General features: G+C 33.7%; 1 protein-coding gene across 3 annotated transcripts in view; it reads left to right on the top strand.

Annotated features, from left to right (window-relative positions):
• The window catches only part of LOC128180999 (uncharacterized), a 34,171-nt gene that overhangs the window by 3,056 nt on the left and 18,540 nt on the right, over positions 1-12,575 (top strand). The window contains exon 1 of one of the 3 annotated variants that reach the window (XM_052849263.1): positions 6,018-6,685. The exons of 1 other annotated variant lie outside the window; for it this stretch is intronic. In XM_052849263.1, the coding sequence (XP_052705223.1) occupies positions 6,596-6,685 (90 nt within the window). In that variant the 5' untranslated portion in view covers positions 6,018-6,595. Of the gene's footprint in view, positions 1-6,017; positions 6,686-11,423; positions 11,630-12,575 lie in introns of those variants that run through there. One more of the 3 variants, XM_052849236.1, reaches the window with a different exon arrangement.

Below are 12,575 nucleotides of genomic sequence, written 5' to 3'. Positions count from 1 at the left end.
GTTGAAGTTTACAGCGTATTTCTACATTTTTCTTTGACTCTTTTTTTAATTATTCACATGGAACAAGTGAAAGTACTAAAAAATGTTAATCAGTGATTATAGAGTAATCTAAATAAAGAACCAATTAAAGGGTATGTTCCCAGTCTGTTGTTTTCAATGCTGCTATTCTTTTGGTGATCTTGAAATAGTCATCGATTCTAAGAGATAATGAATTAGTAAAGCACTTTAAAAAATGAATTCAAAATTTTAATGATGCAGAAACATTGTATCTATTTTAGTTGCTATAATAACAATAAATGAAAACTTTAACAAATTCCATTTAGTGATAGGGCCTTGAATTCGAATTCATACATACGGGTGTTGCACTTTGATTGACCCACAGATGTAAAGTTATTTTGATGAAATTGGAAAACGCAGTACCTATTCATTCATTATCTTTGTCATACACCAGTGTAGCGGATAGAAAACCCGTGGGTTCCGACGATGCTGTGTCATATTTTAAATGTTGAATTTACTGGATGGGTCTAAACACAAAACTTACGATATGACAATCTGTCTAAAAATAGCAGCTAAATGCTGTCATTATTACATGCCGGTTTTTCTAACAAATTGACGGTCCATACACCTTTTAAAGCGAGGAATCTTCAAATTAATTCCAATTACTCGTTATACAGTAATAGTACATGTGAAACACGCTCGTTTTTCTCGGTAGATTCATCCAAAATAAAAACAAGTCAGATATTCAGATAATTTGTGATGCGTAACCTAATTTCGTCTGACACTTCACCTATACATGTACCGGTAGTTAACGGGATGCAGATATCCAATAACTGAATTTATTAACACTCATTTAGATTTCGTTCACCTACATTTACCTGAATTCAATATATATGTACGAATTGCATCATAAAAGTGCATGAAGTTATAATATATACTGAAGATGATTTTACATATACGGTAGATGTTATAGAACAAAATACAATTATCATTGACACGGTAAATGTTATAGTATATAAATAGTGCCTGTTTGGGAGGGTAAGAGTTGAAATTGACACCCCGAGAAAAACAATGGTTTTCGAGGGGTGTTAATTTCAACTCTTACCCTCCCAAACAGGCACTATTTATTTTATTATACTGAATGTCTTCAGTACAAAGAAAACTTTCTGTTTTTATATAGAAATGACGTGAATTTTGTGGCGAACCGTACGCGCATAATTCACGCGCATGTAACAATTCGTTGTGTTACCCGTTGCCAAGGGTGTTGCTAACGCTGAGGGTAATAGAACGGATTATCAACTGCGTCTTAACCAATCAGATTTCAGAATTTAACATGAAAGTATAATAAAACAAAATACAATAGTCAAACATTCTGTGAAGTTTTAACAGACTTTGAGAACATTATTGATTTATCTTTGAATTTTGAGAGAGAGAGAGAGAGAGAGAGAGAGAGAGAGAGAGAGAGAGAGAGAGAGAGAGAGAGAGAGGGTTGGATGATATGAGAACTTGCTTATTGATATCCAAAAACGGGATTTTTGAAAAAATTCTTTGAAAATTTGAAGAATGGTTGACGGTTCGTGGCTCTGTCCCCAATTTGACCTTTAATAATGTGAACCACTGCTTTAATTTAACAAATTCTGCATTGTGAAATATCTCGTTCACACATTTACAATGCAACATGTTAACAGGTTTTTACACAGCGATTTGTTCCCTTTATAAAGAAACAATCCCTTTACGAACATTTACGATACTTTCATAAAATTGTTAATCACTTGGTAACGTTGGTCTATTGCATGAGTCACACGCGGAGAGGCACAAAATTTGAAAGATTTCGAGTTTTAAATGCACTTAAAAATTCGATTTAACGATTTTACGCGATTACATGCAAATCTATCATGACTTCAGAAGTAAAAGCGCCATATTGATTTTATTTATGATTTGAAAGCTGAATATTCACTTCACTCAGTGTTAAAGCGTTAGAGGCGACACTATGGAACGCCATAGCTGCCTTAAGGTCAATTTCATATTATATGAACTGGTATTTTATTTATATGCAATATTAATATCATTATATGCAGTGGTAACATCATTATATGCAGTACTAACATCATTATATGCAGTGCTTACATCATTATATACTATTATTTCACCATTATATTCAGGGGTAAAATCTTTATATGAAGTGGTAACATTATTACGTTATGTCGTAATATCATAATGTGCAGTAGTTTATTCATTATATGCTATGAATAAATCTTTATATGATATGATAAACTCATTTCATACAGAGCTAAACTCATAATGAACTATTGTTCAATCGTTATGTTATATGGTACACTCTTCATGTGCTGTTGCAAAATCCTTTTATGCAGTGCAACTTCTTGACATTAGGTGATAAGTTCATTATATGCAGTACTAACATCATGTTATGGTGTATTAAAACCATTATGTATGGTGGTAAAACCTTTATGTATTGTGGTGAAAGCTTTACATGCAATTGTAAATCCTTTATATGATGTGACAATTTTATAATATGCCGTTGTTGAGTCATTATATTATGAGGTCAGTTCTTTACATGATGTGATCATTTCATTATATGGAGTGGTAACTTCTTTATATGCAGTCGTAACTCTTTATGATGAGGTTGTAAACTGGTTCTCGCTGAAAAGTTTTAATGGGGAAGGGGTCCAGTTTTATTTTGAAAGAGATGCCGCGCGGCGTTCATTGTGACGATGCACATTTCCTGGTCAACTTGTCGTTTGTTTTGAAGAGAGAGAGAGAGAGAGAGAGAGAGAGAGAGAGAGAGAGAGAGAGAGAGAGAGAGAGAGAGAGAGAGAGAGAGAGAGTTTATCTGTCCTTTCACATCGATATCATAATATCAATCATTGAACCCATTTTGTGTGAAAAATCGAATGTATTATTAGTAGAGTATGCTTTTAATTTAAGAGTAAAACAAATTACAAAAAATGAAGCAAGCGTTTTAAAATCAAAGCCGAAAGACCTTTGTTTCAATGTACCAGGTAGATGCTACTCCTCGCTGATTAATGCCTCCAACACAAAAGGAATAGACAAATTTTTATTCATAGACATAAATAAAAATTATTTTTCATTTTTCTTAAAATTAATTTGATTTTTAAGAAATAATAAAGAAATTGGTTGGTCTTAACCTCTTTTTATGGTTGTTTCATCCACTGTATAAAATTTAAGCTCACCGGGCATGTATATTTGTATTTTAAATTCTACAAAGAAGGTGTTGCAGTTCCTGTGCTATTTTCCATAAAGCTGTTGCAGATATCTTCATATCATTTAATAGGACCATTTTATACGCAGATCAATACAAAATTTTCGGTGGGGGGGGGGGGGGGGGTGCGATGAATACTGAAGTTTGCCGAAGGGGTGGGGGGAGGTGGGTCCGAGGCAAAGGACTATGTGCGGTATGGTCAAATATCTGCTCCCAATTTCAACCAATTTTTAAATAGTACCGTATGAAAATGAAATCTTCACAAATCATTGTAAAAAGGATGCCTATAACTTTAATCTTGGTTTTAGTCATCATTGCTCACTCGCTGTTTATCTATGACGTCACTTAAATGACCTAATTCCCGCAAATTTGCAAACAAATGAAGATATTCTCATTTTTGCTCTATATTTTGCATTCGGAAGTATAGAGCGCAGGTCTGCTCAAGTGCGATTTTAACATATGTTTTTCTTCAGATAGTTATACATATTATACTAAAAAATGGTACTTGAGCAAGCCTGCGCTCGATGTTTCCCAGTCGAAAAACCATCGGAAAACACCCATATTTTGCTACAAAACATCAATTTATCAAAATAATGCAATATTCATGACGTCTTTTCCACATTATGACGTCACTGTGGTGATAATCTTTTACACCTTTATTTCCAATAGGATTTTAACTATCTTTCACCTTATTTTAAAGCTCTTTCTAAAACTTTGATTTTGGGGGGCAAAAATGGCATAAAACCGCACTTGGTCCTTTTTGGAAATTTCATGGAAATTTTAATTTTTCTGGGGCGGGGTCCTCCCCGCGATCCACCCCACCCCCGTTCAAGACCCCCATGCATTAAACAAATTGTAAAATGGTTTCACTGAAAAATGTGACTGGTTTCATGGCAAATCCGATTTTTGTTTCAAAGAGGCATATTTTTAAAGATTGAACTTCGAAAGAAAACCTCCGAAGTTAAAGAACGGTGTTTAAATCTTAGCAAACTTCATCGTGTCTAGTATAGCCGAGTGGTTACGCAGGATGTCCGAATGATCACCGAGACTAACTTCTTGGTATATTTTAAATTAATTTTTGAAAAGGTAATACCCCTATTCCCATTCTTTTGAAAATAAATGATGTCGGGATAAATAAGTTTCAAAACGCTTGTCATTGTAATATTTTACATGTGTGCTGATTTTTTCAACGTTACTGACTTTGTTCACATTATAAACATTTGTAGCTGCAGATCTGTAGCTCTCTGGTTGAAAAAATTCGGATTTCAACCAGAGAGCTACAGATCTGCAGCTAAAACATTTGCTGCTGAACGAGGAAGTAACGCATTAATCGATAAAGTTCATGTATTTTTTTTTTGTAAAATATGTCGTTTTCAAAATATATATACATATTGTTCGACATCGTTAAAAGCAAGCCGTGCAATAATGTATGAATCAGCAAAATACGGATAAGTTTGTTCCAAGCACCACGGTTTATATGGATGCTATTAAAATTATTTTAAATAACATTCAAGAGCAAAGTAACTCCTCAATTTAAACGTTTTTGAAGAGACAGAATTAGATTTATTAATTCAAAAAGTTCCAAAGAATTACATATTTAAAACACGATAGCAAGTAGAAATCAAATTGTTCTATGTTAATATCAAGATACATAAAGTGATCTTCCTAACTGTATGCGCGGATCTAGAAGCAGAGGGGGGTATTAAATTTCTACAAAGTACAACCATTTTATTTTTGAAATTTATTTTACTTTTAAAATTAAACGCTTACTCTTCTAAAAATTCATTCGATTTATCACACATCGATGTATCAAGAACAGAGAATATCTCTCTCTCTCTCTCTCTCTCTCTCTCTCTCTCTCTCTCTCTCTCTCTCTCTCTCTCTCTCTCTCTCTCTTCAAAACAAACGACAAGTTGACCAGGAAATGTTCATCGTCACAATGAACGCCGCGCGGCATCTTTTTCAAAATAAAACTGGACCTCTTCCCCATTAAAACTTTTCAGCGAGAACCAGTTTACAACCTCATCATAAAGAGTTACGACTGCATAAGTTACCACTCCATATAATGAAATGATCACATCATGTAAAGAACTGACCTCATAATATTATGACTCAACAACGGCATATTATAAAATTGTCACATCATATAAAGGATTTACAATTGCATGTAAAGCTTTCACCACAATACATAAAGGTTTTACCACCATACATAATGGTTTTAATACACCATAACATGATGTTAGTACTGCATATAATGAACTTATCACCTAATGTCAAGAAGTTGCACTGCATAAAAGGATTTTGCAACAGCACATGAAGAGTGTACCATATAACATAACGATTGAACAATAGTTCATTATGAGTTAAGCTCTGTATGAAATGAGTTTATCATATCATATAAAGATTTATTCATAGCATATAATGAATAAACTACTGCACATTATGATCTTACGACATAACGTAATAATGTTACCACTTCATATAAAGATTTTACCCCTGAATATAATGGTGAAATAACAGTATATAATGATGTTAGCACTGCATATAATGATTTTAGCACTGCATATAATGATATTACTATTGCATATAAAAAATATACCAGTTCATATAATATGAAATTGACCTTAAGGCAGCTATGGCATTCCATACGACACTAATGAACTTTTAAACTTTATGAAAAATAGATGACGCCTGTTTATTGAGTTACTGCGGACAATTGATACACAATTTGTAACCGGGTATAGCATGGAAATTTAATTAATGTTCCCCCGCTGTTTTGCCGCTGTTTAGAGGAGACTTACTTTAATTGGCTTCATTGTGTCGGGAATTTAACCATACAATGAGTTTGTATACTTTCGCCATCACAGTTTATATGTGACACTGGATTTATTGTCATAATTCTAAAGATGATGCTGCGCATGCGTCATGGATGGGTCTAACAAATTGCATGTCAAAAAGGAAGCAACGGAGAAGAATCATTAAAGAAGCATTAAACTGTTCATTTGCTATAAAGTTATCGAGTGGGCCGCTATCGACAAAGTACTTATGATAATGACCCATCGTAATTCGAAGGACATCTTCAAAAGATAACTAGTCCAGGACTCGTTGTCACATGCAGCTCTCGATGTTGCTGGCTGAAGCCCAGTCGTAAAACAAATATCAATGTAGACGATGCATTGTCGTTTCTAGATCAGATTACTTGGACTAAACTTTGTTGCTACATGAAGTAGCAAGAAACTGTTGAAATGCATAAAAACCCGAGGACATAAAAGCAATCAACAAAATTCAGAAACCGATTTTCACTAGAAGTTGATTTCATAATACGAGTTTTGAACTAATTTTCAAGGATTGAAGAAAATGTCGACTGTTTTCCCTGATTTTATTACTGCTCGATCCAAGGTTTGGATAACAACCTATGTACCTGTGGATTGGACAGGAGAGAGAAAGGTAATATGTCTCAATGATGACTTTACTTCGTTCAGTCTTTTCAAATCTTGCTAAAAGAATGCGAACTTTAATGTAGAAATTAAAAATATGCCGGTATGTCAGTGGAGGTAATTTTGTCTATTCCAGTTGCGTTGCTGCATTGTTTCCGAGGTAAAAGATGAGTTACCGTTCCTATTGTTGTTCTGCATGCAGATACAGAATCTACCTGTTCAAAGTACAAGCATGGATATACATGCATATACACATATGTTTGTTACGCGAACACAACGATAAAAATTGTCAATACTTTTAAATCTTCAACGTTAATTTTAAGAATAATTTTTTTTCTGAAAAGTTTTAAAGATTAATTCTCTTTGACTGTAGACACAGACAAAATGTGCATGAGATAAGACGCGCCCTTTCGACCTATCTGTACGTGCACTGTAAGGTACACAACATATGCATATATACGAGACATTCATATATACGAGATGGACGCGATCAGATTTTTTTGTGAAACAAAGGTTGTTTTACAAGGTCGATGGAGATTTTGATACAATTGGTTTAATGGTTACTTTGTGTGTGGCATTTTTAAAAGTCCTGCAAAAGAGCATTAGAGTTCAACTGGACAAAGCACCTGGTGTTTGAAAAAAATTAGCGGAAGGGCATGTTTTATCGTATTCTATCGTATATATTTCAATTGGACTCTGGTATTGTTTTGAATAATGTGTTGTTTTTAGTTCACCTAAACCGAAGGTCCAAGTGAATTTTTCTGATCACCTGTTGTCCGTCTGTCTGTAAACTTTTCATGTTTTTGACTACTTCTTTAGAACCACTAGGCCAAATTCAATATAATTTGGTACAAAGCATTCTTATGGGAAGGGAATTATAAATTGTTGACATAAAGGGCAAAACCCTATTTAAAAGGGAGATAAGTTATCACAAAACAATAGAGATAGAGTGTTTGTCTAAAAAAAATCTTCTCAAGATACACTGCACTAGAAATGCCAACATTTACACCAAAGCATACAAACATCTATATAGTGAAGATTTATGATAAAACCATGCATGACCCCCGGACCAATACTAGGGCCCCAAGAGGGTTCACAGTTCAACATCGAAATGTGTAGGCCAGAAAAGCTCAAATTGGAGTGGAAGCATATTTAGATAGTTTAGATTCAAGTTTGCTTAAATAATGGTCCCCGGGGGTAGGCTGAGGCCACAATGGGGGGTGAAATTTATATAGGAATATATAGAGAAAATCTTTAAAAAATCTTCTTCTTAAAAACTATTAGGCCAGAAAAGCTCAAATTGGAGTTGAAGCATCCTCAGACAATGTAGATTCAAGTTTGTTTAAATCATGGTTCTCGGGGGTATGATGGGAGATGAATTTTTACATAGTACAGTATTATATAGAGAAAAATCTTTCAAAAGTATTAGGCCAGTAAAAGCTCAAATTGGAGTGGAAGCATCCTCAGATAGTGTAGATTCAAGTTTGTTTAAATCATAGTCCCCAGGGGTAGGGTTTGGCCACAATTGTGTGTGTGTGTGTGTGTGTGTGGATTTTTACCTAGGAATACATGTATATAGAGAAAATCTTTAGAAATCTTCTTCTCAAAAACTATTAGGCCAGAAAAGCTCAAACTTGTGTGGAGGCATCCTCAAATAGTGTGGATTCAATTTTGTATAAATCATGGCCCCCGGGTGTAAGGCGGAGCCACAATGGGGGATGGTAAATTTTTACATAGGAATATATTGAAAATTAAAAATATTCTGGGAAAGTTTTCAATCCAAAAAGCAGAGTAAAGAGGGGGGTTATAAAGGAATAGAGAAAAATCTTCTTACAGGAACAACGGCAAAGGACTTTTTACCATAGAAATATGTGGATAAATATCGGTAGATTTTTAAACAATTTTGAGCAAGATCCACTGTACTTAGTTGTCAAGATATTTTGATTTTGATACTGTAATGCTAATTTGATCAGAGTTAGGCTATTTTTGCTCAGGTGGGCGATGTGGCCCATGGACTCTTGTATTTTCTTCTGCTATAATAGTGTACATTCTAATCCTTTCTTTAAAAATTAGTCACATATGTTACGTGTATGCTCATAAAAACTCTCTTGTTTGTATGTTTTCTCTTCGGTGTAGAATTTGGTATGAAGTCGGGACAGTAGTGATAAATGCTCTACTGATTGTTAATGTCCCATGTCACCTTGCTGCGCAAGACTAAAAACAAAATACCCCTCTACCCCGAACCACATTTCACATACAGTACTGTACATTGAAGATCCAAGTATTTTTCAAAAGCATAAAAACAACTTTAAGTAATAAGGGATAATTTTTTTTTGCCTGTGTTCACTGAGTTAAACAGGTAAATGTGCTATCGGATTACTGTGAGAGTTCTAGCGGAAACTGAATCATGTGTTGGATGTATTTACATGTATTTCACTGTTTGTAATAAGTAAAACAATGGTGTTTTGTTTAGAATCATGAGGTTTAAAAACCCCACCCGAATCTTCCCACTACGACTGGTGTACGGTTTCATCTATATACTCGGGGACTTAATCAGAATGATTTCGTACTTTGTAAACTTCAAAAATTTCTTTTGATTTGAATAACCAAAGGCGATGTGCAGACTTTTAATATCTGCAATTAAAGATTCACTCCCTTGTAAACCGACATCAATCTAATGCATACAAGCCTAGTAAAGTTTTAAAGTTTGAATTTATACAGTTGCAAGTTTTCGGAATTTTATGACTCACTATTGCCAATTAGTAACTTATTTAGACTATGAGAGTATTAAAGTTCTGATTTGAATAAAAATAAAATGCAGTTACAACATTTATTATTACATTCACGGGGTTTTCTCTTTATTTTTATGCACTCATTCTGGGTGAAGAATACATTTCGTTGAAAATATTTTAATTTCATACATTGTAAATTTCCACGAAAGAACTTCTAGGTTATTTTTTCTACACCCCAATACACATTTAATTATAATAAAAACCCTGCTGTCAGTTTTAGTATTAACACGACCCTGTCTCTTTCATTGCACGTGTTTATATCTTCTAACCTTCGAGATCTAAGACACTATTTTCAACACAAAGTTATCAAATTCTACTCCAGTAAATATGTTACACTGGATAATTAACAGTCAGGTGTTTATCACTTTTATCTCTGTAATTAAAGTTTTACCGATCATTTAATTTAAAAATCTTAAATACATGTATATATAACGTCCTCGTTTAAATGTTTAACTTTAGGTTGTAAACACGCATGGAGTTCAGAGAGGCAAAATCCAGGTTAATCATCGCCTCTCTACCATATCTATTTTCCTGTCATTCCTATCCACAATCGCAGCTTCTCGGGCCTTTCCGGCAGGCTCGGAAAAACACGTCTTTATGCATGGGCATATATATCTTTTCTTTCCTCCTTTTGGAAAAACTGGACTTTATAAAGTCCTTCTTAAAGATGGGCATACTTAAATTCTCCCTTGCAGATTTGCATACTGAAATCCTTTCACAAATTTTGACATACTGTTATACTTTTGGACAGATTGTCACACTTAAACCATTTCTAACAGAGGACATATTGTATTTTATTCGGGATAAAGCTATCACTGTCCTCCCAGAGTTATTTCCTGTCTTCTGTTGTTCACTCGGATAACTAATTGTTTTCCATTAGGGCTATTGGACTGTCAGAAAAAGCTGTCATTTCTCTGTTGCATGATTCTGTCTTCTCAGCTTAAGATGTTGTTTTCTAAATGTTTTCCTTTCCTTCTTTTAACGTATTAACGCTGCATGAACTTTTGTAGACAGTATATGTTTAACAAAGATAAAAGATTTTACGGTCATCGTTATCTATCGTATTCATTATTCTGCAGCATTAAGCGTACATTTTCTTTATATTTTTATATTATATAGTCTATATCGATCGTTGTTGAAATCTGGTCCTAGAACTATGATCGTTGAAGTAGGGGTTATGCCTCTTTAAAACTTTTCATCTGTACTTAAAGTAAATAAATCACTCATAAACTGAGTATTTTATGTGCAAGTATTTTTACCAATTTTAGCAGTTTTTGAATTAACATAACATATAGTCGAAATCCCCTCATTCATATGCTTTTGATCATCAAGTAACAGAGTACATTTAGAGTTGAGATCTTTTGAACTATTCTGATTTACAATCTCAAATTTAACATTTAAAACAAGAAAGTTTCAAGTGGCCCAAATAAAATAAAAGACCTTTTGTTCTCGAGCTTTAAAGTTTCCGTTAAAGATTCATCAAAGTCGCTGCACGTATTTAATGTTGCTTTAAATAACGATACATGACTATGAATTATTGCGATAATTTTCGTTCAAAAAAAAATTCACCCCGAATAAAAATGGTTAATTAAAATTCAAGCCAAAAATCTATTACTTTCTAAACATCAGCGCCATAGGTGCGGCCACTAAACTACAATCAGTCTATTCGCGCTTTTGTTTGGTGGAAAAAACATAAATTTTCAAATGTCTATATAAACGGTATTGAGGCTATTCAGAGTCTTTAAGCACCAGGCATTAGAAGGTTCTAATGAATGCTGGCGAAAAGTGAACATGGAGAAATGTTTAAATAGTCTCGATTTCTTTTATACTTGAATATGTGTATGTCTACTCATTTAACACGCATTGACCTAATGGGTAAAAATATTTTGGAAGAAAATTGATGCTTTAATAACTGGGGCAATTCTTGTATTTAAATTCATGAACGATACGGGATTTAATCAGAAGTGACTTGTAAGATATCAATGGATGTCGTTCACAAACTCCATCCGAATAAAGTCGATTTGCTGCGAAGCCCAGAGTCAGAATCGCGGAGCCGGAGTTCTAGATCGCTGCAGCAAACTCCGAGTTTGCGTGTTAAGGAATCTCGCGATGGAGTACGTATTTCTAAGGATATTGACAAGAGAGTCAAACTCTTGATAAAGGTAAGTCATCGCTGTTAATTAAAGTGCGTTCAATTTGGAGGGTAGTAGAATAAAATAAAAACAAATCAATTATATTATAATTCTGTGTCCAAATAATTTATAAAAATTAAAATGATTGTTTTCATCTGCTGTACCTTGCTAAAAGAAGTGATATACTTCTTCTTTTTTTCTTTTTTTTTTTTATCATTTTTTAAAACTTTTCATACCCACCGATAAGATTTGCTTACCAACAATATCGTTCTACATTTCTGTCCAAAAGAATAATATGTATAGATTATTAGATAAATGTCAATAAGATAGCTCAATTTTTCGTGCTTCTTTCAGATCAAAAATAATTTACATCCTCGTAATACAAGTACAAGACCTGTCAACAGACAAATAAAATTCATCAAGCATCTGTTAATGCCGTTATTCAGATAGGAAATGTCTAATTAATGAAAAAAAAAATGAGGTATTACCTTTGGATATGTATGCACTTTTAACATGTTTAGAAATGGAATGAAGTTGTCAGGTTCTAGAGGACGCGAGGCTTGGCAAAATTATTATTACACGCATCGATGAGAGGCGATATGAATAAAAGTAAATTCGAAATTTCCAATAAAGTCTGTGTCAAGATTTGCATTCTTTGTTGCATTTACCACAATTTAAAGCCCATTTCACAAATAGCTTTCATATCAAATGCATTAAACAGGAGTGATTCCCTAATGTTTTTGTTAAAATTTGCAATTATCCCAACTGCATATAACGATTCATAAAAGAGAAACTGCATTCCTATCCTAGTTGGTTTATTTTTTTAAAAATTGTAATTGCATCTCTTCTACATGATTGCAAATATCGTTGTACCTCTTTAAACCACTAAAGTACCCACTACATTGCCTGTTTCTGAATATATATCATTGTATATGAAGATTTAAATATTATGCGAAGCAGACTGTAAACTTTTTAG

The sequence above is a fragment of the Crassostrea angulata genome, chromosome 1 (genome assembly GCF_025612915.1).
Source record: "Crassostrea angulata isolate pt1a10 chromosome 1, ASM2561291v2, whole genome shotgun sequence".
Lineage (NCBI taxonomy): Eukaryota > Metazoa > Mollusca > Bivalvia > Ostreida > Ostreidae > Magallana > Magallana angulata.
The sequence above is the reverse complement of the archived record's forward strand: the minus strand, read 5'-3'. Positions and strand labels throughout refer to the sequence as shown.